This window comes from Capsicum annuum, chromosome 10, assembly GCF_002878395.1.
Source record: "Capsicum annuum cultivar UCD-10X-F1 chromosome 10, UCD10Xv1.1, whole genome shotgun sequence".
Taxonomy (NCBI): Eukaryota; Viridiplantae; Streptophyta; class Magnoliopsida; order Solanales; family Solanaceae; genus Capsicum; species Capsicum annuum.
The window spans coordinates 41,435,894-41,463,816 of NC_061120.1; the positions used below are offsets into that span (position 1 = coordinate 41,435,894).

The window sequence follows — 27,923 nt, forward strand, 5'->3', positions numbered from 1 at the left end:
TAACTCAAAAGGCAATCAAGGGGAAAGCCTTAGCAGATCATTTAGCAGAGAATCCGTTTGATGATAAATATTAGACACTTCAAACTTATGTCCCAGATGAGAAAATTTTATTCGTAGGAGAAGACATTACATAAATTTACCCCGGATGGAGGCTATTCTTTGATAGGGCGGTCAACTTCAACGGTTCAGGAATCGAAGCAGTTTTGGTGTCAGAAATGGGTCAACACTATTTAGTAACTGCTAAGTTACATTTCCTATGCACTACTAACATGGTTGAATATGAGGCTTGCATCCTAGGTCTAAAATTAACACTTGATATGGGTGTTTATAAATTGTTAGTCATCGGGGATTCAGATTTACTAATTCACCAGGTACGAAAAGAATGGGCTGTAAAAACTCCAAGATTACTCCTTATATGGAGCTGGTGCATGAATTATGTGGAAAGCTCAAAGAAATGGATTTCAAACATATCCCAAGGATACAAAATGAGTTTGCTGACGCTTTGGCCACTGTATCCTCCAGGATTCAGCACCCAGATCAGAGTTACATTGATCCTTTAGAAATAAGTTTAAAGGAGAAACCCGAGCATTGTGCACACATTAAAGAGGATCCTGATAGAAAGACATGGTACTATCACATCAAAAGGTATTTAGAATCTGGAATATATCCTGAAGAGGCTAGTAACAACCAAATGAAGACAATCCAGCATTTGGAAAAGAACTATTTTCCAAGTGGGGAAATCCTTTTTAAGAGGATTCTAGATTTAGGATTCTTAAGATGCGTAGATGCTGTGGAAGACAATAAATGGATAAAAGAAGTACACGCTGGAGTTTGTGGGGCCCATATGAACGGGTTTTCCCTTGCTAGAAAGATCCTGAGAACCATTTACTTCTTGATAACTATGAAAAATAATTGTAGCAGGTATGTGCAGAAGTGTCCAAAATGTCAGATACACGGAATTCGAATGCCTTCACATAAACTTCATGCGATAAATTTACCTTGGCTTTTTGTAGCTTGGGGCATGGATGTTAATGGACCAATAGAGCCACCGATATCGAATGGGCATATATTTATTTTAGTTGCTATTGACTACTTTACTAAGTTGGTCGAATATACTTCATATAGAGCTGTCACTAAGAAAGTAGTTGCAGATTTCATTAGGAATAACTTGATTTTCTAATTTAGAGTGCCAGAATCGATTATCACTGATAATGGTGCAAACTTGAACAGTCACTTGATGAATGAAATTTATGATCAATTTAAAATAGTGCATCATAACTCAACCGCATATCATCCATAGATAAATAGAGTTGTGGAATCTGCCAATATGAACATCAAGAAGATCTTGAGAAAGATGATCAAAAATGATAGATCATGGCATGAGATATTGCCTTACACTTTGCTAGGGTATCGCTCAACAGTTCAAACCTCCACCGGGGAACCCCTTATCTATTGGTTTATGGGAATGAAGTTGTGATACCTGCTGAGGTAGAAATACCTTCCCTGAGGATTATTCAGAAAGGCAAACTAAGAAACGAAGAATGGGTTCGCGCTTGCTATGAACAACTCATGTTGATTGATGAAAAGAGAATGGTTGTCGTGTTTCATGGTCAGTTATACCAGCATAGGATGGTTCATGCCTTTAATTTTAAAGTAAGAGCTCGAACATTCGAAGTTGGGCAATTGGTTCACAAATGCATATTCCCTCACCAAGAAGAGTACAAGGGCAAGTTCTCTCCAAATTGGCAAGGGTCATACATAGTTCGCAAGGTAGTATCTAGAGGGGCTCTAATTCTATCTTAGATGGATGGCCAAGAGTGGACCAAACCAATCAATTCTGATGCAGTTAAGAGATACTGCAGTTAAGAGATACTATGTGTGAAAGATATTCTAGTTTTTATGTTGCCTTAGTTTACTTGTAATCTCCTTTGTAATAATGTTGTTTTACAGTGTGTAACTTCCTAGAATCCCTTTCCTTTTATGTATGAACTATGTTTGACCTAAATCTCTAAAAAGGGATATGTAGGCGTCCTATGTCGGCTTCAGGCAACCCCTTAGGAAAATTTATCCTTTCCTTTTATGTATGAACTATGTGATGACCTGAATTCCCAACAAAGGGGATACATAGGCCTATGTCGGCTTCAGTCAACCCATTAGATTTTTCTACATATCCTTAGCATAGTCTTGAACTATGTTTGACCCGATTTCTGCTTCAACGAGATACATAGGCACACTGATTGCTCGGTCATATAAACCCAGGAAATTGAAACTGGGGCAGAATTTTTGAGAAGAAATCTCCAAAATTCACAAGAGAAGATCAACATCCAACAAAGAGAATGAATATCAGCAAAGTCTTCAGATCTATTTGAGATGATATCATCTTAGACTACTTTAAATTGGGGTAGAAATTTTGAGGGAGGCCTCAAAATTTCCACTAAATACTGGAATATATTTCAAATTCCCAGGAACAAGAGGTTAAAGCCAAGCTTTTGAAGCCACCAACTGCGATAAAGTCTACGTAGACTCAATTTCTGGCTATGACAGAACTATTTAAAGAACCCTCCAACAACGATCATGAGTTTTGGAAATAATCCAGCGGATATAGTCAAAACCACGAGGAAGACTCTCGTTGAGCTAGTACATTACACGATTGGTCAAAATTTTCTAAAGCTTTTACATATACTTTCGAAACTATTTGCTAAAAATAAGACTACTTTTGAAAAAAAATTACAAATCTTTTACTTAGTGATTGCCTAGGCGTCTATAGGAGCAGGGACCCAGGGTGGAGGTGCCAATATGATGGGGAACCTAAAAGATAGCAAAGAGTAAATCAAGGATCGAAAAAGGTCAACACGGAGTAGTTTCATTCAAACTAATCATTTTTTTATGGATACAGGGATAGAAATACAAAAATGAGCATTTCTTTCAAAATCCCCAAGCAAGTTGGGAGTCATGCCAGAGCATACAATGATTAAGAACGGTATTTTGGGGTAGCCCCAAAAATGGGTTTAATACCTATTTATTGACGACCTTTTGAATTGTCCATCTCATTTCTTGAGATTATAGATCATAAAGGCGTCTTATTTTCTTTATGAATATTGTATTTAGAATTTTTCTAAAAAATAGTCGCTAGCAAAAGCGACTTTGTGCCTACTAAATATTTTGAGTGCAAGTATATTCAAGGGAGTTATCATAATAAATACAATAATAAAAAGATCACTCAATAGGAGAAAGAGTAGAAAGCCGCCCTCAAAATTCACCTTAAGCCAATTAGGGTGAGAGCAACTTTATGTCTACTAATTGTCTACTTCAAGTACAGGTACATGTAGAAACCAAGACGCAGAAAAACAAACTTAGGTGAAACTGTTTTCAAATTGCTAAAAGGGTCATTTCATAGCATTGCCAAGAGGGTCATTGCATATCATTGCAAAGAGGGTCATTTCATATCATTGCCAAGAGGATTATTTTTAATCATTGCCAAGTGGGCCATATCATATCATTGCCAAGAGGGCCATTGCATATCATTGTCAAGAGGGCCATTTCATATCATTGCAAAGAGGGCCATTGCATATCATTGCCAAGAGGGCCATTTATATCATTCTCAAGAGGGTCATTTCATATCATTGTTAAGAGAGCTATTCATATCATCGCCGAGAGTGCCATTTTATATTATTGCCAAGAGGGCCATTCAATATTTGTTGACATGCAAGACATAAATACTAGTGCTGAGGATATCATCTGTATTTCATATATGTTGACACGCAAGACGTAAATGCTGGCATTGAGGATATCATCAATATTTAATATCTGTTGACACGCGAAACACAAATTCTGGCATCGATTATATCTCATCATATTATGAATCAGCATCTGAATGTATTTAGAAACACGATTGAAAAGATGTCTTAAAGTCACTATCTAAGGATGAATGATATATAAGATTTCCTAGAACTTGACAATTTGAGGGTCATCTATAAGTAATATTATTTATAGGATAGTGTACAAGATTACCTATGAATTGATAGCCCATAGGTCATCCGTAAGCCGCGACAATATCCTATCTGGATAGTGTGCAAGGTCACCCAAAAATTGATAGTTCGAAGGTTATCTATAAGTCGCAACTAAACCTTACCGGAGAATATACAAAATTATCAAATTGATAATGTCCAAGGGTTCTCTATAAGCCGTGTCATATCCAAGATTGATTATATGTAGGATTACCTAAATACTAGCAATTTGAGACATATCTGTAAGTCATATTGTATCCAACGTCAGATAATGTGCAGGAATATCAGAGAGCTAATGATTTGACGGATATCTATAAGTCATTTCTTATCAAAAGTTTGAAAACATGTAGGATTACCTAAAGGATAGAAATTCAAAGGATATTTGTAAGTCGCCTTGTATCCAACATTAAATAATATGCAAGATTATCCGAAGATTGTCAATTCAAGGGAAAGCCATAAGTCGTATCGATAAAAAGATGCACAAGACTTACCCAAGATCATATGCAAAGAATTATTGTCAGTAATTGAAAAGGTTATCATTCCATATACAACAAAAATTATGGGTGACCAAAATGGTTGTTGCATCGATGCAAGATTACATGGTTGCAGGGACCGTTCAGCATAAAGTGTCAGTGTCCAAAATGGCCACCCTACTTTGAAGACATATTCACTCGACAAATAATGTAATTATGCAACAACCAAGAAGATTGTTGTGTCTTTTATTGCAAGTTATTTTCATTCAAACAGGTATAAGAAAGAATGACTTCTCTTTTTAGGCAACAACTCACGTGGAGATATGGTAAAATGATATACACCTCTTTCATGAATTGTGTTTAATACTAATAATTTTTTTTGAGATATTGTCGAGAGCATCCAAGAGAATGAAAAAATCTCAAATCAAAACCATAGGTGCGGATGACTCCAAAAAGGATGCAACACAATGTGGAACTCATTCTAAGTAGCAAAACAGGACATAGTCTAGAGAGGGACATTAAACTCTCTGGATGTGAGCTTAAATATGATCACCAACACCATCTAACCATACCCTTATTAGAAGGCATGTGGGAATTTTTGAGATATTCTGGTTTCTGCTTCACCTTCGGGAATTTCTAAACTCACATCGAGGGTAACCTTCTCTTTCTTTCAAAGTTGGGTGACAACATACTCAAAGTTCTAAAATTATGTCTGGGTAATTTCTTGTCTATGGGTGTGAAGGATCCCACATTCATGGTTAAGAGGTTACAAGACTTTTTTCTGAAACTCGATCAACTTGTCACTTAACCTAAGCCAAAGATTGTTTGAAATAAAAGACTATCTTTTCTACCGATTTAGTTAATCTATAAGCATTTTGATTCCCTGAGTCTCGGGGATATGTAGGCTGGGCACTAAGTTGAAAACTCGACTACATTCCAACCTCCCCTAAATTCATCTATTCCCCAACTTTTTGGTTTTATCAAAAACTTTAAAACCGAGCTAGCTTGTGAATTTTCTTGAAAATCGTGCTTAAAAACAAGATTTATGAACTACAAGTGGCCTAAATTCTCATATGACCTGAGATGTGTAGAAAACCTAAAATCGGGGCCCATACATAAGTCCATGAAAATCGTGCTAAAGCCAAGCTATTTCAGATTCAAATTTGTGGCCAGATAAAAATTAGGAATGTCAACCTCCCTTTGCCCAGGGTTACTTGCATCCACCTTACCCAAGGAAGGGGGCAGTTGTTGACAGCTAATTTTTGCCCACCATAACTAAGTTTAGTTTGGAGTTTCTTCAATTTTTAAATAAAATTATAACATTTATTTTATCTGAATAAAGGATTTTCAAAGTATTTTGTTACTTAAAAATTTAGTTTACAAAATATCGAATTTTAGTCAAGGATTATTTTGAAAATAAATTCAAATGATTAAAATCTTGATTCAAATATAATTTTCCCTCAAAAATAATTTATTTGGATAAATATTTGTTTAATTTTATCGAATCAAGAAGCTCAAGATTAAATAAGGTATTAATTCGTATTGAATCTCGATTAAATTTAGTCAATTTATTAAATTTGATCATAATTAAAATCGAGTTGATCACAATTGCAATGGTCGATCAACTTGATATCCAATTTGGTTAACATTTAAGTAAAATTGGCTAAAAATTAATTTTATTTGGTCATTTTTTAAATTAACAAATTTCTACCCCCTTTTATTTTAAATTGGGCCATATTAAACATCAGCAACCCCAATATTAAACCAACCAATCCACTTTAAAAAACAAACACCAAGACCTGGGCTTAATACCTTTACTCTTTTTTGATCTCTTTAATAACATCAAATGACAGCAACAGAAAATATCGACAACAACCTCAATACTGCGTACAACCTATACCTGACCCGATTTCACCCAAATTTGACCAGGTAAAGACCTAAAGTAGCTTGTTTTTGCCCAAACATCTTCCTCTCTACACGAATTCATACTTCCTCACGTGATTAGCATATGATTTTTATACTATGGGAGACAGAGAATCTGCTAAAAACGAGGCTAGGTGCCCCCCTCAATGGCTAAATTCTATAAATATCGGGATGACCGGTATTAATTTATTTATTTTTGGAAAATTTTCGTTGGTTGGAGTGAAATTTCTTTCCTATTGGTTGGCCTATTTGGGATGGCTTGGCAAAAATCCAAATTAGCACTAGTTTGGAGGGGAAAACCGTAGGTGGATCTAAATTTTGAATCCCAAAATATCCTATTTCAAAAGTCCCCAATTTACCCCAATTAATATTCTATATAACGACTCCATGGATTACTATTTCATGGAAAACAAAATTTCTCTCTTCATTCCTTTCTGGGTTCTCTATTAATAGTTCTCCTTAGAGCTGAAAAAGAGGTTGAAAATTAGTGGACAAAGCTAGGTTGAAAGCTTTTTGGTTGGAAAAAATTTCTGATAAAAGTTAGGTTAGAAGAAATTGCTCTTGGGATTCAAAAATTGAGGGGATCAAAAAATTTTGTAGAAATCTTAAGGGTTGAAAAAAGGGTTCAGAAAGGCTAGGTTCGAAAATTGGGGTTTGAGAAAAGAAAAGAGGAAGAAAATTTTGAAGGCAAACCAATTTATTTTTATTGAAAATTTTCTCTTTCGTTCTTTTTTCTGAAGTTGGTCGATTAATCAAAGGCCCTTTAGTTGGTAACGTAGATTTCCAATGGTAGCGGATTTCGGCAGTTAGCTCATAGTCCCATTTGCTGCTCCGAGATAGGTAACACCCTATTTCGTTTATCTTTAGACTATGTATACTTCATCTCAACCTTCTGTAGTTACGATTATTAGCGACATTGAGTGCTGTGTTATATGTTGTAAAGGTCTTAAAGACCATACGTTGTTATTTAGTCAGATGTCTGGATATATTGTTATGTATTAACACCTTGTTTTTGTACTGCTTGTGTTTTGAATAGCTAGCTTCCTTGTCAAAGATTGTTGCTTTAATTGTGTTCAATAGTTTTAGCCTGATGTTGTGTCATTCATAGTTGTTACTTGACATATATTTTATCTGTCATTACCACTTGATGGTATTGTAATTGTCGAGCTAGCAACGTCGCTAGCAGAGCGATCTCTCAGGTTCCTTTGGATTCTCCTATGCCAAAAGGACAATGAGAAAGGTCCAAAAGTGTGTGAAAAGTCCTAGGATGCCTCAATAACCGCTTTGTTCAAATCGATCGGAATGAGGGGGAGGATTGGAATAATAGTCGCCTTTGTTGTAGTTTGTAGAGTTATGGTTAGTCTTATTTTTTTCTCGTTTTTATTTTGTACATGATTGACTCTCAATTATTGGTTTTTGGACGTTTTTGTTTTCCCTTTTTCATTTGAGTTCATGGTCATACATATTAGTTATGGGAATATATGCGAGTTTTTCATTTAGGAGTCTTATAGATTGTCGAATTTGATTAATAACAATGTCGACTTGGACTTATTTGTGAGGTTCTCTTTCACGTTTTCTTTTTTATTTTTATCCGAGATCATTATTTTGAAATGTATGAGTATAATCCAATATTACTTATTTGAAGTCATTTGAGAGATTGTCGAAATCAGTTTAGTCGGTTTGCCTTTGAAGTCGAAGTTTTTATTAAGTCTCTTTGGTTTACAATGTCTAAGAGGCTTAATGAAATTGTAAACTCACGATTTTGTGAAAACATGACTAAAAACAAAATGTTTTATGATATGTCTTCGTCTTTAAAGGATTTTAACCCGAATATTCTTATGGGCACTTTTTGGTGACAATGGGTGTTGTTCTCTTCCTCTCCTTTGCTCGTATGCTTTACTTCATGATATTTTTCATTTAATTTTCTTAGTTCATTTACTATTGTATAGCAATATACATTCAGTGATGTAGCATTGTGAAATTGTATATGGGTGTATTGAGTGTCGTGTTACTTTAAAGTCGGTTTTGCTGCTCAAATATTTGATATTCTATTTTAGTTTTATTTTGTTCCGTTATTTTGTCTAGTTCAGTGTTGTAGTTGGTGCCCATTTAAAATGTGTTTAAAATCTTGTTTAAAGTTGGTGCTTAATGAAGATTGATGCCTTTAATTGACATTTGAATAGTGACCTGATGTGCTATTTTGCTAACTTAGATGGATAAAATGAAACTAATTATGTCATAAAGAAGTGAATAAATTACACCATGACTTATTCTCACCTTTCATTTGTATGACAAAAAAATAGGACAATCATTAACCTTTGCTTTAAATAGTTTCGTCTTTGATGTTGATTGAACCTGCGTGGGTTATATTATGTGGATTATTGCATTTATGAGTTAGTGAAGCATGTCTGTTATTCAGAGTGGTTTGTGACATGAGCAGACCAATTCTAAGTAAAATGTCCTTCCTTAGTGTTATGTCGGGTTTATTTTTCCAGTAAGTATATGCATGAATTTTCACCTCTTTCCCTATTTTAGAATTGCTCTCGGTCAAAAATCTCGGATGTCTTATCTTCTTTTTATTTGGTTCTGTCCATGCTCAATTTGGTATGTTGTCATGATAAGTTCATTGAATTTCTTGTCTTCCTACCTCACTTCCATAAGTAGACAATTGATCTCTATTAGTTTCTTTGATACATGTGAAAAAAATTTTGGACAACGTGTTTGAACCTTAAATGGGTTCTCTCTCTATTTCATTTCGTGATGGGCCAATGAGGCCTACCTCTTCTAGTTGATTATTTTCAAATAAAGGAGTCAAAAGATGAAGAAAATGGGTTAAAGTTCATCTTCGAAGTGGCTAAGAGACTTGAAAATCTCATTTTCTCATTTATTCATTAGTATTGTTGTCTTTATTTATTTATTCCTTTATCTATTATATTTGTCTATTTATTTGGGCCTCGAAGCCGAAGTTGTAAATTTAATACAGGTGGAGTGAAAACTCAAGCCGAAAAGGGCTCGAAAACATAGAATTAGGACAAGTGAAAAATGGGTTGAAAACCCAACTAGATTAGGACAGGGTCGATGATTTGGGCTTAAAGCCTAAATCATTACTTCTCCCCTTTCCCATTTACTTGCTTTATGTATTTCTTATGAACCTAGTTAAATTTCTACTAAGTCGCCTAAATCTATTTTACACAAGTCTTTTCTAAAAAATCAATCATTTTCAACAAATCAATCTTTTCAATATTAATCAAAAGATGTTTTTCAAACAGCCTGGATAACCGCTAGTTTGCGGACGTTTTAGGTTCTTAACGCCTTTCTAAAACATTAATAGGAACCACTTATCAAGAATCTATAAATTAAAATTATTTTTCTATTTTGAATCATTTGAAGTAACTCTCTAAAGGTTTTTTAATTCGTTTTCAAAATTAAGTGGCAACTCTTCTCAAAAGTCAAAATTTCTGCAAAACAATTGGTAGTGATCATGATATATGTGATGTGTTGTATCCTTGTAGTGTGTTGTTTCTAACTTCAGTACAGATTTATTTAGTGTATTTTAAGGTTTTAATTTGTACCTATACTTACCTGTCAAATTGGGAGAGAATTAATGACACCTAGACCTTGGACCATTTGGAAAACAACAACCTTTATGTCTCTGGAGTGGATACGGTTGGGGTGCTTGAGTCATACCCTTGGTCACGACTCTTAACCCTCTCCCCTTTCCTTTCCTATCCTACATATTATGTTAGGTTAATATACTTTTCTTCATATAACAAGGCCATTCCTTGGTTGTAACTAATGAATATGAGTCATAACTACTGAACCATATAAAGTAAACTCTCAAACCGAGTGGGCTATTTTGATCACGGATCAAGCTCATGATTGGGACATGAGTCATACCCTTGGTTACGACTCAAGGGTATCTTTTTGTACCCAAAATGGTGTGGTTGACCTAGGGTAAGACTAGGGTACAAGTTAGGGTACCACTCATACCCTAGGTCACGATTGCCATAGGACCCGTATGGAGGATTCTTACCCCTACACATGTATATTATCCAGCTTTTAACCTAGAACTTTTTTTTATTTCCCATGCCTAAAACCCTAAACCATATCCCTATATAAGGTATTGTAGCCTCCTAACTCTTCATTTATAAGACTCAAACGCTCCTAAACACTCTAAAGGCTATAGGAAGCAAGATTGAAGGCTAGGGTTTTGAGGTGTTCATCTAGAGGCTATAAAAAAAGTCTAGATTGTTGGTGTGTCATATTTTGTAAGGAATGTATCCATTTCCCTCTTTAAATAACTCTAAACGCATGTATTTCACACTTGGATTAGTAAGTGTACTTGGTGGTTTTGAATCAAATGAAAAGGGTTTGTCTACTTAATGAATGATGATGATTCTTGCTTATACTTGTATTGATACATATTATTGATCGTATATTGCATAGTTGAATATATGTTATATGTTTTTTAACATGAGGGTCTTGAGTAACCCTAGTCTTGATGATATCTACCATGAAAAGGACCTTGTTATAAGTATGCATAAAAGGTGTTTGTAAAAATGTCTAAGTGAATTGTCTAGTCAATTATTAATGATGTGTTGAACTAGGGCAATGGCCCGAAGAGTATGAATATTTGATATATGTTATGGTAATAGTTTGGTAAGACATATGCGGTGTGATGATAACCTTATTGTACTAAATAACCAACAGAGAGTTAAAGTCCCTTAATATGAAAATGAACTAGAATAGTGTATTGAACTAAAGTTTGGTATGAGAATACTATTGAAATGTGAATGTCTTGTGAGGGTATAGAGGAACATAAAATAAATCGTGTGACTAATTGAATGAAGGCATTGTCCTATTAAAATTGTTGACCAATGAAGGCTCCCATAAGGACCAAGTGGTCATGTATGGTATTGAATTGGCTAAAGGGTTAAAGTCCTTAAGTGTTGTATTAAATGTATGATTGGACCATGAGTAAAAATGGATAAAGTCCCATTGTCAACTAAAGATAGTGTGATGGCTTTAGGTTGAAGTCCCTGTCCTTATAAATGGCTTGAGTTTAAAGTCCCTTGCCCAATAAAATTGTTTGTGGTTAAAGTCCCTTGCTCAAAGAGATCTCTTGAGTTGATAATACCTCGCCCAATGTATGAGCACGTGGTTAGAGTCCCTTGCTTGAATGAATATGAGTATGGATAGAGTCCCTTGTGGAATGAATGTGTATGTGGTTGAAGTCCTTGGTTAATGAATCAGTAAGCATGGTTGAGTCCTATGTCTAAGTGTATGTGATAGTGGTTAGAGTTCTATGCATAGTACAAAATGATGAACCTATAAGTGTGAAGGGTCGGAGTTACCCATTTCATGTCAAATGAATAAATATTTGAACATGTTGATGAGCCTTGGTTTCTTGATTGGCATGCAATATATCTATATGTATGATTAAGTGTATGAATGTAACACAATGTGATATATATTGATTTGTTAATTATTTGAAGATTTACTTTATCACTTATCCTTGAGTTACATGCTAGCGTTCCAACTGCTAACCATCCCCAAATGCTACATCCCCATGTGATATAGGGGCTGGAGCATCTTCTTCTTCTCCTGCACAGTGATTAAATAATTAGGTGGTTTATACATTAACTTGACAGGGTGAGCTTTCTTACATTCGGGAGAATTCATCTCTTAGTCCTTATCTTTAGACTTAGTCTCTTTAAGACTTGGTTTGGTTATAGTTGAGGGCTTGTCTCGACATATATACTTATTGACTTCGATTTGTATAGAGGTATTGTGAATAACTATGAACTTGGGCGTAGTTATTATATGGATCTAGTGTTGACTTATGATATTATTCTATAAACTTATATTATGAATTGGAGTTCCTTCTACTCCTATGAAATGATGAAGTGTTTAGGTTGGGTTACGGGGTGACCTCTTGTACATGTGTGCTTGAGGTTCTCATACGACATGGCCTAAAGTTTGGGGCATGTCAAGATGGTATCAGATCCTAGGTTCATGGTCAGTTGGGTGTTCATAATGCCTTGTCAAGTAGAGTCTCTATTATTGATGTGAAGCATGTCACACATATAAAAGAGAATCTATGAGACATTTTAGAAAATGTTTCCCTTTCTTGTGTTTCAATCTCAAGCTATAAAGTCTAGGGCCTTGAATTACTCTAATTTTGTTTGCTATCTTTCAGATTATGCCTCAAAGAAGATCTAAGACTCAGGAAAACACTATTGAGGTTCCTATGGATGAAGCTCGTTTAACTTTTGGAGTTCAGACTAGGGCTAGGCCTGTGACATTTGGCCATCCTCATGGGGTTCCACCTACTAACACTGCTCATGAGGTTGGAATTCCTCCTTAGTCACCTCAAAGGGATGCTACTAATGCAGAGTTTCGTCACTCTATCAAACTCTTGACTCGATTGGTAGCCTCTTAAGTAGAGCATGGTTATCTATTTATCGCTCCTTCTAAGGCCATAAGAATTGGTAAATTTATGAGGCTAAGCCCTCTTATATTCTCTGGTATGAAGGTTAAGAAAAATCCTCAAGGCTTTGTTGATGAAATAGAAAAGATCTTCCAAATCATGCATGCTATGGAGATTGAGGCCGTTGAATTTAATTCTTACCAATTGAAGGATATAGCTTACCAATGGTATAAAGGTTGGGAGTTGTCTAGGGGTGTTGATACTAGCCCCACTATGTGGGAGGATTTCTCTGAGGCTTTCTTAGACTTCTTCTTTCCTAAAGAGTTGAGGGAAGCTAAAGTAAAAAGTTTGTGAACATGTGGCAAGGTAGGATGAACGTTCAAGAGTATGCCTTGAAATTCCATCAATTGTCAAGGTATGCTCCCGAGATAATTGCTAGCATGAGGGCTAGAATGCATAAGTTTTTCATGGGATTATCCCATAATTTTATTCTCAGAAGCAAGGTGGAATTTTTGATTGAGAACATGGATATCTCTTGGTTGATTGTGTATATGAAACAAATAGACTACGAGAAGAAAAAAGAAAGTTGAGCTCAATGAGAGGCAAGGAAGAAAGTTTAGGCCTTTCGAGAGTAGTGGTGGAGATGATGAAAAGTGGCCACAAAATAAGTAGAGGAGTTTGAGTATTTTCTCCTTGGCTAGTGCTCACTCTACTTTCCTAAAGTTTTTGGGTAGTCATCGCTCTCAGTTTAGTGGAAGGTCCCCGACATAGGGTGCCTAATTTCATACTATGGTGCCTAGTCGGCTCCACCTCGTCCTCCTTATAGATTCTATTATCAGAGTCATTATGGTTAGTGCGAGAAGGGGAAAAATAGATTTTTTTTCATTATGGTTAGATTGGGCACATGCAGCATGTGTGCCCTATTCCAATAGCTTCTTAGGCCAATAGGTCCTCAAATGCTACTCCATCTGCTGCTGCACCAAATGGTGCTATGTTTATTAGTTTTTCTTTTTCTACCACCGACGCTAGTTGGAGTCACTTGCATGTACTTACTACTCGCTAAGATTCTGAGGCGTCCCTCGATATTGAAATGAGTATGTTGAGACTTTTCTCCTATAATGTGCATTGCTTGCTTGATCCTGGGTCTACTCTTTATTATGTGATCCTGTATGTGGCTATGTGTCTTAATTGTGGTCCTAAGAGTCTGCTGGCTCTTTTTTTTTATTTCTACCCTAGTTGGAGACCTTGTTATTGCTAGAAGAGTCTATAGAGGGTGATATCTGTTGGTGATAGAGACACCTTTATTGACTTGGTAGAGTTAGACATGGTAGATTTTGATGTCATTTTGGGAATGAATTGGTTGCACTCTTATTATGCTTTCTTAGATTTTTGGACCTGTAGGGTTATGTTTAAATTCCTCGATACGCCAGTCATTGTATGGTAAGGTGGTCCTTTAGTGCCTAAGGGAAGGTTTATTTCTTATCTCATATCCAAAAAGTTAATTTCAAACAAGTGTTTGTATCATTTGGTCCGAGTTAAAGATTCCAACTCAAAAGAGCCTTCTCTAGAGTTGGTTACCATGATTAATGAGTTTCCTGAGGTGTTTCCCAATGATCTTCCTAGTGTTTCTCTCGATAAGGAAATTGATTTTGTTATTGATCTTTTTCTGGACACTTGTCTGATCTCTATTCCTCCTTATAGAATAGCTTCGGTGGAGTTAAAAGAACTTAAGAAGCAATTGAAAGATCTTTTAGATAAAGGTTTATCTGGCCTACTGTGTCTCCTTGGGGTGCTCCCATGGTGTTTGTGCACAAGAAGGATGGTTTTCATCATATATGCATTGATTATCAGTAGTTAAACAAAGTGACCGTAAAGAACAAATATGCTTTTCCTAGAATCAATGATCTTTTGGATCAATTTCAAGATGCAAGGTGTTTCTCTAAGATTGATCTTAGATCAGATTGTCTTTGAACCTGGTATGATCACTATGAGTTTTTTGTCATGTCCTTTTAGTTGACCAATGCCTGGGAAACATTTATGAATTTGATGAATAGGGTCTTTCGTCCGTGCTTGGACATGTTTCTCATTGTCTTCATTAATGATATCTTAGTGTATTCTAAGAGTGATGAGGATCATGTACATCATCTCCATGTGGTGTTACAAACTTTGAAGGATCTTTGTTTATATGCCAAGTTCTCCAAGCATGAGTTTTGGTTGGAAGTCGTAGCTTTTCTCAATCATGTCATCTATAGTGAAGGGATCATAGTAGATCCCTAAAAGGTTGTGGTTGTTAAGAAGTGGCTTACACCTATGACTCCAACCGATATTCGGAGCTTCTTGGGTCTAGCCGGTTATTATAGAAGGTTTGTGGAGAGTTTTTCTACTATAGCTTCCCCATTGACCAAATTGACCCAAAAAAGGTCAAGTATTTTTTATCCGATATGTGTGAGGATAGTTTTGAGAATTTGAAAGATAAATGGACTTGGCTCCAATTTTGACCTTACCCGAGGGTAGTGATGGTTTTGTGGTTTATTTTGATGCATCTCGAGTCGGTCTTGGTTACGTGTTAATGAAACATAGTAGGGTGGTGGCATATGCATCAAGGCAATTAAAAGTTCACAAAAAAAAACTACCCCACCCATGACTTAGAATTGTTAGATGTGGTCATTACTTAAAAATTTGGTGGCATTATCTCTATGGTGTTCATGTTGATATCTTTTCTGATCATAAAAGCCTCCAATATATGTTTACCCAAAAGGAGTTGAATCTTCGACAAAGAAGGTGGCTTGAGCTATTAAAATACTATGATATGAGTCTTCATTACCATCCCGGTAAGGCAAATGTAGTCTCTGATTCTCTTAGTAGATTGTCTATGGTGAGTTTGGCCCATGTTGATGAAGATAAACTGGAGTTGGTGAAAGATATTTGCCATTTAGCAAATCTTTGAGTTCTACTTGTGGACTCCAAGGATAGTGGTGTATTTGTGCATCTGATACCTCAATCGTCTCTTATTGTTGAGATAAAGGAAAAGAAAGTATTGGACCCTAACTTGATGAAGATCAAGAGAAATGTAGGTCAATACAAGGTTGTGGACTTTGTGATTGGTGGTGATGGTATCCTGAGGTACCAAGGCAGGCTATGTGTTCCTGACGTTAATGGATTGAGGGAAAGGGTCATGGTCGAGGCTCATGGAGCCCATTATACTATTCACCTTGGTTCCACCAAGATGTATCATGAACTTAGAGAGTTCTATTGGTCGAATAATATAAAGCATGATATTTCTAGCCATGTGTCTAAGTTTATAGTGTGCCAATAAGTAAAGAATGAGCACTTGAGGCCCAGTGGCCTATACTAAGAAATGGCTTTGCCCAAGTGAAAGTGGAAGGCCATTAATATGGATTTTGTTACTGGTCTTCCTAGATCTCAGAATCAATGTGATTCCATTTTGGTATTTGATAGAATGACCTAGTCCGTCCATTTCTTGCCCATGAGAACTAATTACTCAGGAGAAGATTATGCTATGTTGTATCTTACGGAGATAGTAAGGTTGCACGAGGCTCTGGTGTCTATTATCTCGGATCATGGTCCTCTATTTTCATCCCACTTTTGGAAGTCATTCCAAAAGAGATTAGGTACTAGAGTGTGCCTTAGTACCGCTTTCCATCCCCAAATAGATGTTCAAGTGGAGAGAACTATCCAAACATTGGAGGATATGTACGGGCTTGTGTGATTATGGTGGTAGTTGATATGAGCACTTGGCTTTGATTGAGTTCGCCTATAATAATAGTTACCACTCTTGTATTAGCATGGCACCTTTTGAAGCATTATATGGTAGAAGATATCGAACTTCTATCGGGTGGTACGAAGTTGGCGTGGGTAAGTTTCTTGGGTCCAACTTAGTTCAAACAAGACTTAGAGAAGGTGAAGCTGATTCATGATAGATTGAAAACTACTTAAAGTCACCAAAATTTCTATGTGGATGTGAGGTATAGGCATGTTGGTCCGTACTTGATTGTAAAGACGGTTGGCAATGTTGCCTATAAGTTGGAGATGTCATCTAGAATGAACTCTATTCACCTGGTTTTCAATGTGTCTATGTTGCGAAAATGTGTGGGTGACCCTTCCTTGGTTTTTCCCTCAGAAGGTGTTGGCATTTCGGACTCTTTGTCCTCTGAGGAGGTACCGGTGAGGATTTTGGATTGGCAAGTTCTCCGGTTACAAACAAAGAGGTAGCTTTGGTGAAGATTCTATAGAGGAACCAAAAGTCCAAGGAATCTACTTGGGAGACGAAAAAGGACATAAAGTCCAAGTACCATATTTATTTTTGACTCCTGCTTGAGGTATGTCTTTGATAAACAATTGAGTAAGGTATCCAATGATTGAGATTAGTTTATATCTTTGTTAGATAATGGATTAAAGTTCCTGATATGTGAAATGATTGCCGTTTTGTTAGAACATGGATTAAAGTTCCAAATAATATGAAATGATGTGTGACTTATTTTGATGGGTTTAATTCCCTAATTTTTGAAATGAGTAAGTATTGGAAAGTATTGGGTTTGCTTGGAAATTATTGGGTTTGAGTCCCAAGACAAATAAAATAAAATAGTTAATTGATGATGATCACGATATGTGTTGTGTTATGTTGTAACGTTATTGTGTGCTTGGTCCTAATTTTATTCGAAGGTTGATTGTGATGTTTGCTAATGCGTTGTCTTGTTTTCATACTTGCCTTACACATCATTCGCGGATGAATGGTCTTAAGTAGGGGAAATTGAAACACTTGAGAATGTGGCCTTATAAAACTTTTGGTTGATTAATAGTGATCATGATATGTTTATTGTGTTGTATCCTTGTAGTTTGTTGTTTCTAACTTGAGTAAATATTTCTTTGGTGTATGTTAAGGTTTTAACTTGTATCTATACTTACCTATCAAAGTGGGAGAGAATTTATGACACCTAGACCTTGGACCATTTGGAAAACAAGAACCTTTTTGTGTCTCTGGAGTGGATATAGTTGGGGTGCATGAGTCATACCCTAGGTCACGACTCATACCCCTCTTCCCTTCCCTTTTGTATCCTAGACATTATTTTAGGGTAATATACTTTCCTTCATAGGACAAGGCCATTCCTTGATCATAACCAATGCAGACGAATCATATACTACTCAACCGTAAAAAGTAAACTCTCAAACTGAGTGGAATATTTTGGTAACCGATTAAGCTCATGATTGGAACATGATTCATACCCTTGGTTATGATTCAAGGGTGACCTTTTGTACCCACAACGGTGTGGTTAACCTAAGGTAATACTAGGGTACAAGATAGGCTACCACTCATACCCTAGGTCATGATTGCGATAAGACTCGTATGGAGAAGTCATACCCCTACACGTGTGGACTATCCATCTTTTAACCAAGGACCTTTTTTTTATTCCCCATGCCTATAACCCTAAACCATATCCCTGTATAAGGTATTTTAGCCTCCTAACTCTTCATTTACAAGACTCAAACACTCTTAAACACTCTAAACGCTCTTGGAAGCAAGATTTGAGGCTAGGGTTTGAAGATGTTCATCTAGAGGCAAGAATAAGAGTCAATATTGTTGGTGTGTCATCTTGTTTAAGGCATGTATCTCTTCTCCTCTTTAAATAACTCTAAATCCATGTATTTCACACCTGGATGAGTAAGTGTACATGGTGGTTTTGAATTAAATGAATAGGGTTTTTCTACTTAACAATGAATGATGATGATTCTTACTTATACTTGTATTGATACATGTTATTGATGGTAGATTTAATATTTGAATGCATGTTATATGTTGTTTAATATGAGGCTCTTGAGTAACACTAGTCACGATGATATCTACGATGAAAAGAACCTTGTTATAAGTATGCACAAAAGGTTTTTGTGAAGTCTCCCATAAGGATCAAATGGTCATATATGGTGTTGAATTGTCTAAAGAGTTAAAGTTCTTAAGTGTTGTATTAAATGTATGATTGACCCATAAGTAAAAGGGGATATAGTCCCATTATCAACTAAAGATAGTGTGATGGCTTGAGGTTAAAGTCCCTTACCTTATGAATGGCTTGAGGTTAAAGTCCCTTGCCCAACAAAATTTCTTGTAATTAAAGTCCTTTGCTCAAAGAGATCTCTTAAGGTGATAGTACCTTACCCAATGTATGAGTACGTGGTTAGAGTACCTTGCTTCAATAAATATGAGTATGGATAGTCCCTTATGGAATAAATATGTATGTGGTTGAATTCCTTTATTAATGAATAGGTAAGCATGGTTAAAGTCCTTTTTCTAAGTGTATATGATGTTCGTTAGAGTCTTATGCATAGTGGTAAATATTAATCCTATAAGTGTGAAGGGTTGGACTCCCCTATTTCATGCTTAATGAATGAATGTTTGAACATTTTGATGAGCCTTTATATTTTAATTGGCATGCAAATATCTATATGTATGATTAAGTGTATGAATGTAATACAATGTGATCTATATTGATTTGTTTATTGTTTGAAGAGATATTTTATCACTTATTCTTGAGTTACATGCTAGCGTTCGAACTGCTAACTGTCTTCGGATGTTATGTACCTACCCATCGTAGGGACAGGAGCATTTTTTTCTTCTCCTGCATAGAGATTAGACGATCAGGCAATTCGTGCATTGACTTGAAGGGGTGAGCTTCCTTACATTCGGGAGACATTTATGTATTAGTCTTTATCTTTAGACTTAGTCTTTTTAACACTTGGTTTGTCTATAGTCGAGGGCTTTTCCCTACATATATACTTATTGACTTCAGTTTGTATAGAGGTATTGTGAATAACTGTGAACTTGGGCATAGTTATTATAATGAAACTTGTGTTGACTTATGATATTATTTTGCGATCTTATCTTATCAATTGGAGTTCCTTTGACTCCTATGATATGATGAAGTATTTAGGTTGGGTTATGACGCGACCTCTGGTACATGCATGATTGAGGTGCCCATATGACATAGCTCGAAGTTTGGGGCATTTTACTTTTCTCCAGTCTAGAGTTTTTAAGATAGGCAATGATTGCAAGGAGGATGTTAGTTGGTAGTAGAAAGTGCTCTAACTATCAGATGGCCAACAATTCGAGTTTAGTTTGTATTCTCACCATGTTGGGTTTCAGGAGGTTTCTACGATTGTAGAGAGATCGATTATTGATCTGTAGAGTGTCCTCGATATGGTATTGCTAGTATTTTAGCTCATTCATAGCACCCTTATGATGACTGTAGCATCTTCAGATAAAGATATTGCACTTAGTGCCTCCATTAATAATTCAGTCGGTTGGTCCAAGTTTGGACCTATTCAAATTTACTCTTCCTTATATTCATCAAGTATGTGATTGCAAATTTTACCACGATAGGTGTACTTTTATTTTCTGCATTTATCTTTGATTATTTATATATGGGTTTTCATACCCATTGATGATTATATGCCTCGATGAATTCAAGTTGGTTATTGTATGTCTTATTATTAAGTTCGTAATTATATTACTACTCTATGGTTTATTTCTTTTAGTAGTGGATGGGGCAGATCTGTATTGATATTTTCTCCCTATGGGTGTAGCTTTTGGATTCGAGCCCCATTTAACTTGGCACATTGGCCTTGTTGTAGCCCCCAAGTAGTACATGAGATTGATGTTCATTTTGGTACCTCCTATTCATTATATTGATGTTGATATTGCTATTACTATTTCTATCACTGCTTGAGGTTGCTGATATTATTTGATGTTATTAGATGATATAATTGATCCTCATTGGTTAGCTATATAGACTAGTGTTATCTAGTTAGAATTTTATCTCCTTCCAATTCTTATTTGGTGGCTTGAGTAGGTATATCCCGATTGGATGATTTCTTTTCCATAGTGTGATGAGGTTGATTATTTTCCCTATTGATTAGTTGTGTAAGATTGATTCGGGAATGCATTGTGGTATTGAAGGCAAGTTGACCTTCTGTAGTTTTGATATAACTCTAGAGTTGACAATTTAGATATATTTCCCAATATTGAGTTAGATATTCTGAGACTTGTTTCCTGGGTGAGAAGGATTTTGTGTTAGCTATCCCTTTTTATTTAACTCATTTATTAGAATGACCAGTATGAGGTTTGTTCACCGTTCGTGGCTGGTGCATTACCCGATAGTAGTTTTTATATCGGTATTGAGAGGTCCTGAGTTTATCTCTTAGGCTTGTTGGATTTGTTCCTTTGTGATGGTTTAACTTTGTTATTAGTATGGAGATTGGATACTCTTTTATTGTTGTGATATGGTTTTGTCTTAAGTAGAGTTGGAAACTTAGAGGTAGGTGGCCTTTTCTATGATGGCTTCTTGATTTGGCAAATTAGAAGTTCTTCATCTTGAGTTATTGATTTTTTTTAGATGGTCTTGACTTTGACCTTAGATTTGAGATTGGCATATTTTTTCTTCAATGATGTGATTCTTGGGTGGATTCAGGAAATCCCTATTTCAAAATTTTATCAGCCTAATAAGGCTTGGTGGAGCATTTTTCTTTGGTGATGTGTGCCTATGACTATTCTATACTGAGGTGGAGTATTAGACTAGTTAGTTCTTATATAAGTTGCACCTTCCTCGAGTTGCTAGAGTTTTTGCCATTTCTAGTGTGGTTTGCAGCCTTGGTAAGTTTTAAGTATGTTTTGACAGTTCATGCCCTCTAACAATTATGGAGTGGGTTTTTTGCATTTTTAGTAGGTGATTTATCCTTTGGCATGGTTTCAATTTTGTGGCTATATTTTGTTCCCTCTAGCTGATATAGAGTTGGATGTCGTGTTTTCAGTTGATGTTTTATCCATGTAGTGATTTTGTTCTTCACCTATGATTCGATTGTAGCTTGGAATGATTTAGCTTGGACATGTCAAATTTGGATTCTAAAGTCGATTTGAGTAGTTGGCATTGTTATAGACTTATTAGCTCAGCTTTGACTTGGTGCCTTGGAATGGAGATTTAGAAGTTATGATGGATTTGGAGTATGAATTTCTACAGTTTACAAGTTCTTTTTAGGTAGTTGAGATCAAGCAGTTCCTTAGTGTTTAGATTTTATTTTGGAGTTGTAGAGCTTGTATGCAGCCTTTATTTTAAAGTGGTTTCAGTTTGAATTTTGTTTTTAGGCAAGTTGAGCCTACTCCGTGGTTGCATATTCAGTCTTCTTAATTTTGGATGGATTATAGTTAATAATTGTTCAAATGGTAGCCTACAGACCCAGTATTGGTTCTTTCAGCTTTGACCTCAAGTTTTTGGTTTTCTTTGGGAATTTTGTATGATATACTCAATGGGAGTAATACACTTGAGTTAGATTTAGTATGGCTTCACTTTTGGTTGATGACATATCCTGGAGCGAATTGTTTAGTGATGGGAAGTTATGCCTTGATCTTTTGGATCTTAGTTTGATTACCATCCAGAGTTGTAGCATTGGCAAAGACTGCATTCCTTGACACTTTCCATTTGTGTGCCCAGACAGCACCTTATTAGCTTATTCTCATGTTTCCCATATGGACTTTCATTGGATCATCTTCAGTTCCTCAAGTTCTCTGTGATGAGATTGCACAAAAGAGACTCTGGTAATTTTCCTCCTGGTTTGGAATAGATATCAAGCGTGGAATGGTAAAGGATTATATTTGGATTTAGAGTCAGTGGTATGACTCATGTCTTGGTTTGCCTTTGGCTTGAATGAGCCTTTTTTTATTTGTGTGGGTATTAAGATGGTATTAGTTTGTTGTGGTTCATTTTGTGTGCATCAACCTTTTTACTTCAGTTAGAGGCCAGTTAGTGGTCGAAGATAAGTTTTGGCTATTTAGAAGTAAAGTAAGAGTGCTGGTTGAAAAAGGGATGCATGTGGCAAAATCCCTTAGAAGTGTTTGTCTTTATTGAGGTTATCTGGGAAGTCATGCTCGGAGCATACCAACCCAGTACCTTGTACATTTGTGCTTTTAAGACTCTTTCTATCTGTTGACTTTCGAGGATGAAAGTCCTTTTAGTAATAGATATTGTAATGACCCTTTTGGTCATTTTTCATATTTTTGCTTATTTCCACCGTTAGGGTTTCTCCATACCTGCCCCAAGTTATTTATGACTTACTGGGACTGACAGTTCGATTACCGAGTAGTTTATTTGATTTTGAGAACCAATTCCCTATTTGGAAGTCTTTGTTGGTTCCAAATGGCCACCGAGGAAAAAAGCCAGTAAAATAATCTCGAATACAAATTTTGACTGCTCCGGCAGATCCAAAATATCAAATTTAGGCTAGGTAGACCTTTGGTTTGGGTCCCAATGTACACAAACTCATTTCGACCTATTGGTCGAAAAGTGGGGAAAATGGTATAAATAGGTGTGGGCCCATATTTGGTCTAAGCGACCTCCAATGAAAAATTTGACTTCACCAACGCGTCTAAAAAGTCAAATTTAATGGGTTACATAGTTTATTTGCAAAAATCGAGAATGAATGAGTTTCGAGAGTCAAGCATAAGTTTTAACTTTGTTGGTGTTGTTGCATGGCAAACACGATGAGGCTTATGGCGATCTACCTAGCTTGATAGCGACCCTAGGTCGCACTAGTGATATCTCCTTACCTATAAGGGCTATATATGGACCCAAAGATGCATTTGGGGCATTTTCCCTTCATCATTGAGACTTAGAAACCTAAAAATGAGTATAGTAACTCAAAATTAAGTCTTGTGGGTGACTTTAAAGCTTAATTAACATATATTTTCGTGATTAACATCAGATTTAAGATAAGAATCCTTTAATTTCAAGCTTGAATTTCATAATTATTTAACCAAAAACACAAATAGCTTGAGCTCTTGATTTTAGCCCCAAATAAGCTTAGTTTCCACTTATTTCTTGAGGGTTATGATTCCTTGATGGTGGAAGAACTTTGGGTTGACCTCGAAAACATGTTTTCTGTAAGCGTGACCCACTTGAGGTTTTTGATGTCATTTTTAAACCCAAAGCACAATGGTGCAATATGGGTATTATTACGTTCATTTTGATAAATAAATTATGTTTTGGATAGCTCGGCATCTTTAAAACACTTCTCAAAAGAGTAAATGAAGGTTTAGCCAATTGATGAGCATTCTTCGGATTTGAGGTAGGTTAGATTTATCCCTTGTTAGAATAATCTTTTTCATAGTATAATTGTGATAGCTTGTTGGAGTAGGAGGGGTTTTAGGTGTTGGTTGATGATTTTCTAAGACTAGTGGTTAGTTGGATCTTTTAGGTCATTTAGACCATATAGTGAAATGCCTAGCTTGTTGTCTCAAACCTTAATGGATTAGACTCAGTGTCTCATTCTTAATATGGGAATGCTTAGAAATATTCTAGTTAGATAGGAGTGACCTTATGACTCATGCTTAGGGCAAGATTGTCCTTAGATGCTTACTCTAATGAAGCTGATTTAGTTCTAATGGACTTAGTGATAGTACTTGAGTAATATACTTACCTTGGACTTAATGTTGGTGCTATATATAGTTTTGATGAAAAGCAGCTAAACTACAGGGGACCAGGTTCTTGGATGTGCAATGTACAATACAACTGGCACGCTCCTTCTGCACAGTTTTGTCATCTTGTGTAAGAAACTTGCAACAGCTATTATGTGCTAATTTGTACCGACTTAGACAGATGGTCCAATAATATTCCATCCCTAATCATCACCTAGCTATAAAAGGGAAGAGAATCCACTTCAACAATTGGGTTTTTTGCAAATCCAATTCAAAAGAGTGAAAAGATAAGAGAGGCAAAGACCCAGCATTTCAACTTTGCTTAAGTTCTTAATAATTGTAATAGCTTAAATTGTTCTTGATCAGTAATGATATGTAACTAAACTACTCATCTCATAAGAGTAGTGTTTTCTTTGTTGAGAGATCAGCTTAGGTATAGTTGCATAAGTTAGTTGTTGATTAGAGTTAATTAGCATAGAAGGTCCTTGGTAGAGTTCCCAACATTAGCTTATAGTAGAGTTATTGAAAATAAAAGGAACCTAGAGGTAGGTTGAAATCTAGACTGTAATCAAGAGATTAATTATAGTGGATTTGGAGGTTCTTGTGAGGGCAAGCCGTGGTTTTTTCCATCTTGGGTTTCCACATAAAATCTTGTGTTTTTCTCCTTCCTGGACTGACATTTACTTCCTGATTACTTTCATGATTTTTTTCCTTGATTGATACAAAAGGGACCTGGTCCCTCACTGTGTGGTGCATCCCCAAGGGTTTCAATCAGTTGTATCGGAGCATGTTCAATCTAAAAGGTTCATACCTAGAGTGTCCTAGTCATCATGGCTCCTATAACAAAATTAGTTGTGGAAAGTAAAAAGGAGAAAAGGGAGAAATTCCTAACCTTGAAGGCTCTAGAGACTGGCCCAGGTGAAGTAGACATTAAGATTGCACTTCTGGTATCAAGGATCATTAGAGGTATAAAAAGGAATGGTTAACTTAGCAAAAAGAAGAATCAAAATCCAGATAGTCCAAAAGGAAAAGATATTACTAGCTGAAAAATAAAAAGGTATTAGCTACATAGAAAGACTCTTCAAAAGGATCTGAGAAAAACAAAAAGAATGGAGATGATTTTCTATTGAAACATAGTAAAAAGAAAATAATCTCACCACATTGTAGATCTTTAATGGCCACTACTGAAGATAGAGAAAGAAAATGTTGATAGAAAAGGGGAATGACAACCATAATTGGTTCATGGATAGTGGTTGTTCCGAATACATAACTAGAAGAGCTGATTATTTTCTTACTCTCAAATAACTTCAGAAGGGAGGTGTGTCCTTTGGAAATGGGAAAGGGGTTATATGCAAGGTGTTGGAAAGATTGGGAGATCATCTCATCATGCTATAGAAAATGTCAATTATGTGAATGGGCTGAAATACCGTCTTCTAAGTATATCTCAAATCTGTGACAAAGGAAATGAGGTAAAATTCACATCAAATAGATGCAATGTATCAAGCATGAAATCTGTAATGACTATTCCCAAAGCTAATAAGACCAAAAACATGTATGTAGCTAACTTGGAGTCTGTGGCTAATGGGGAATTAACTTATTTAAGTGCACAAAGTGAAGATGCAAATTTGTGGCCCAGAAGATTACGGCATGTGAGTTCATCCTTGTTAAATAAGCTGATTTCAAGGGACCTAGTCTGCGGTTTGCCAAAGTTGAAATTCCCAGATAATAAAGTCTGTGAAGCTTGTGTTAAAGGTAAACAGATCTGATCCTCCTACAAACTAAAAAAGCTAGTAAGTACTTCCACAACTCTAATTGTACCTGGATTTATGTGGACCTATAAAATCCAAAGTAGAGAAGGAAATAAGTATGTGTTGGTTATTGTAGATTACTTTTGTAGGTTCACCTGGGCAATGTTTATAAGAATTAAGGATAAGACATATGGGGTTCTAGTGGATTTTGCCTAGAAAATCCAAGTGAGGCTAAATTGTAAAATTGTTGAATTTAGGTTAGATCATGGGACTGAATTTGAGAATTCTCAAGTTGATGAATTCTATGTTGATCATGGAATAAGTCACAGCTTTTGTTCTCCTATAACACCTCAACAAAATGGAGTTGTTGAAAGGAAAAACAAAACTCTCATCAAAATTGCTAGAACTGTGTTAATTGATAGTGGGTTTCCAAAGAATATTTTGGATGAAGTAATGAACACTGCTTGTTATTTGAATAACAAGTGCTTGATTAGATCACTTCTGAATAAAACTCCATATGGTATTTTCAGTCTTTATATCCCAAATTAAGCCCAAGAATATAAAAGAGGCTCTAAAAGATGTTGATTGGATTAATGCAATGCAAGTAGAGCTTCATCAGTTTGAAAAAAGCAAAGTCTGGCATTTGGTCCTTAGGCCTGTTACCAAAAACATTATTGGGAACATATGGGTGTATAGAAATAATCAAGATAAAAATGAAACCATCAACAGAAACAAAGCAAGGTTGGTTGTTCAAGGTTATAACCAGGAAGAAGGAATTGACTATGATGAAACCTTTCTCATGTAGCCAAAATAGCGGTAATCAAGATTTTTGTTGCATTTGCTACATACATGGGATTCAAACTATTTCAAATAGATATCAAAAGTGTTTCCTGAATGGAAATCTAAAAGAAGAAGTATAAGTCAAACAACCTCCAGGATTTGAAGATGCAAATTTTCCTTATCATGTACTTAAACTGGATAAAGCTCTTTATGGTTTGAATAAAGAATCAAGGGCCTGGTATAAGAGACTCTCAAAGTTTCTCATAGAAAATGAATTCAAAAGATGAAAAATAGACAACACTTTAATTTTAAAGACTAGAGGTAGCAGACTACTGATTGTTCAAATATATGTTGATGACATAATCTTTGGAGCTACTTCTGTATCCTTGTGTGAAGAATTTGCTAAATTAATGGGAAGTTAATTTTAAATGAGTATAATGGGTGAGCTGAGCTTCTTTCTAGGTTTTCAAAGTAAGCAAACTTCTCAAAGGACAATGATTTGTCAGGAGAAGTACATCAAGGAGCTACTAAAGAAGTATAACTGGGATATGCCAGGCCAATTGATACCCCAATTAGAACAAAATCAAAAATGGATTATGATAAGTTAGGTCCTTCAATGAATAAGACAATGTATAGGGGGATTATTGGATCCCTTCTATATCCTACTATAAGTAGGCCTAACATTGTTTTTATTGTAGGAATGTGTGCTAGATTTCAAGCATGCCCAAAGGAGTCCTATCTAAAAGCTGAAAAGAAATTCTGAGGTATCAAAAAAAGACAGGGGACTGGGGACCTAGTCCTACACTATCCATCAGGAGATATTTTTGACCTTGTGGGTTATGCTGATGATAATTATGTTGGATACTTAGTATATGAAAAAGCACATCAGGAATGGTATATTTTCTTGGAACATCTTGATCTCCTGGGGATCAAAGAAGCAAAATTCAATTCCTCTAGATACTACTGAGGCTGAATATATAGCTGCAGCTTCTTGTTGTGCTCAACTATTATGGATCAAACAATAATTGAAAGACTTTGGTATTATCTCAGATACCATACCTCTCATGTGAAACAACACAAGTTCCCTAA

At 35.8% G+C, this 27,923-nt stretch overlaps 1 protein-coding gene across 1 annotated transcript in view; it reads left to right on the forward strand.

Annotated features, from left to right (window-relative positions):
• Nucleotides 1-382: 382 nt before the first annotated feature.
• LOC124887719 (benzoate carboxyl methyltransferase-like) overlaps nucleotides 383-27,923 on the forward strand; it is a 62,261-nt gene continuing 34,720 nt past the window's right edge. Inside the window, exon 1 of the mRNA XM_047397631.1 lies at nucleotides 383-645. Within this exon, the coding sequence (XP_047253587.1) occupies nucleotides 383-645 (263 nt within the window). The remainder of the gene's footprint in view (nucleotides 646-27,923) is intronic.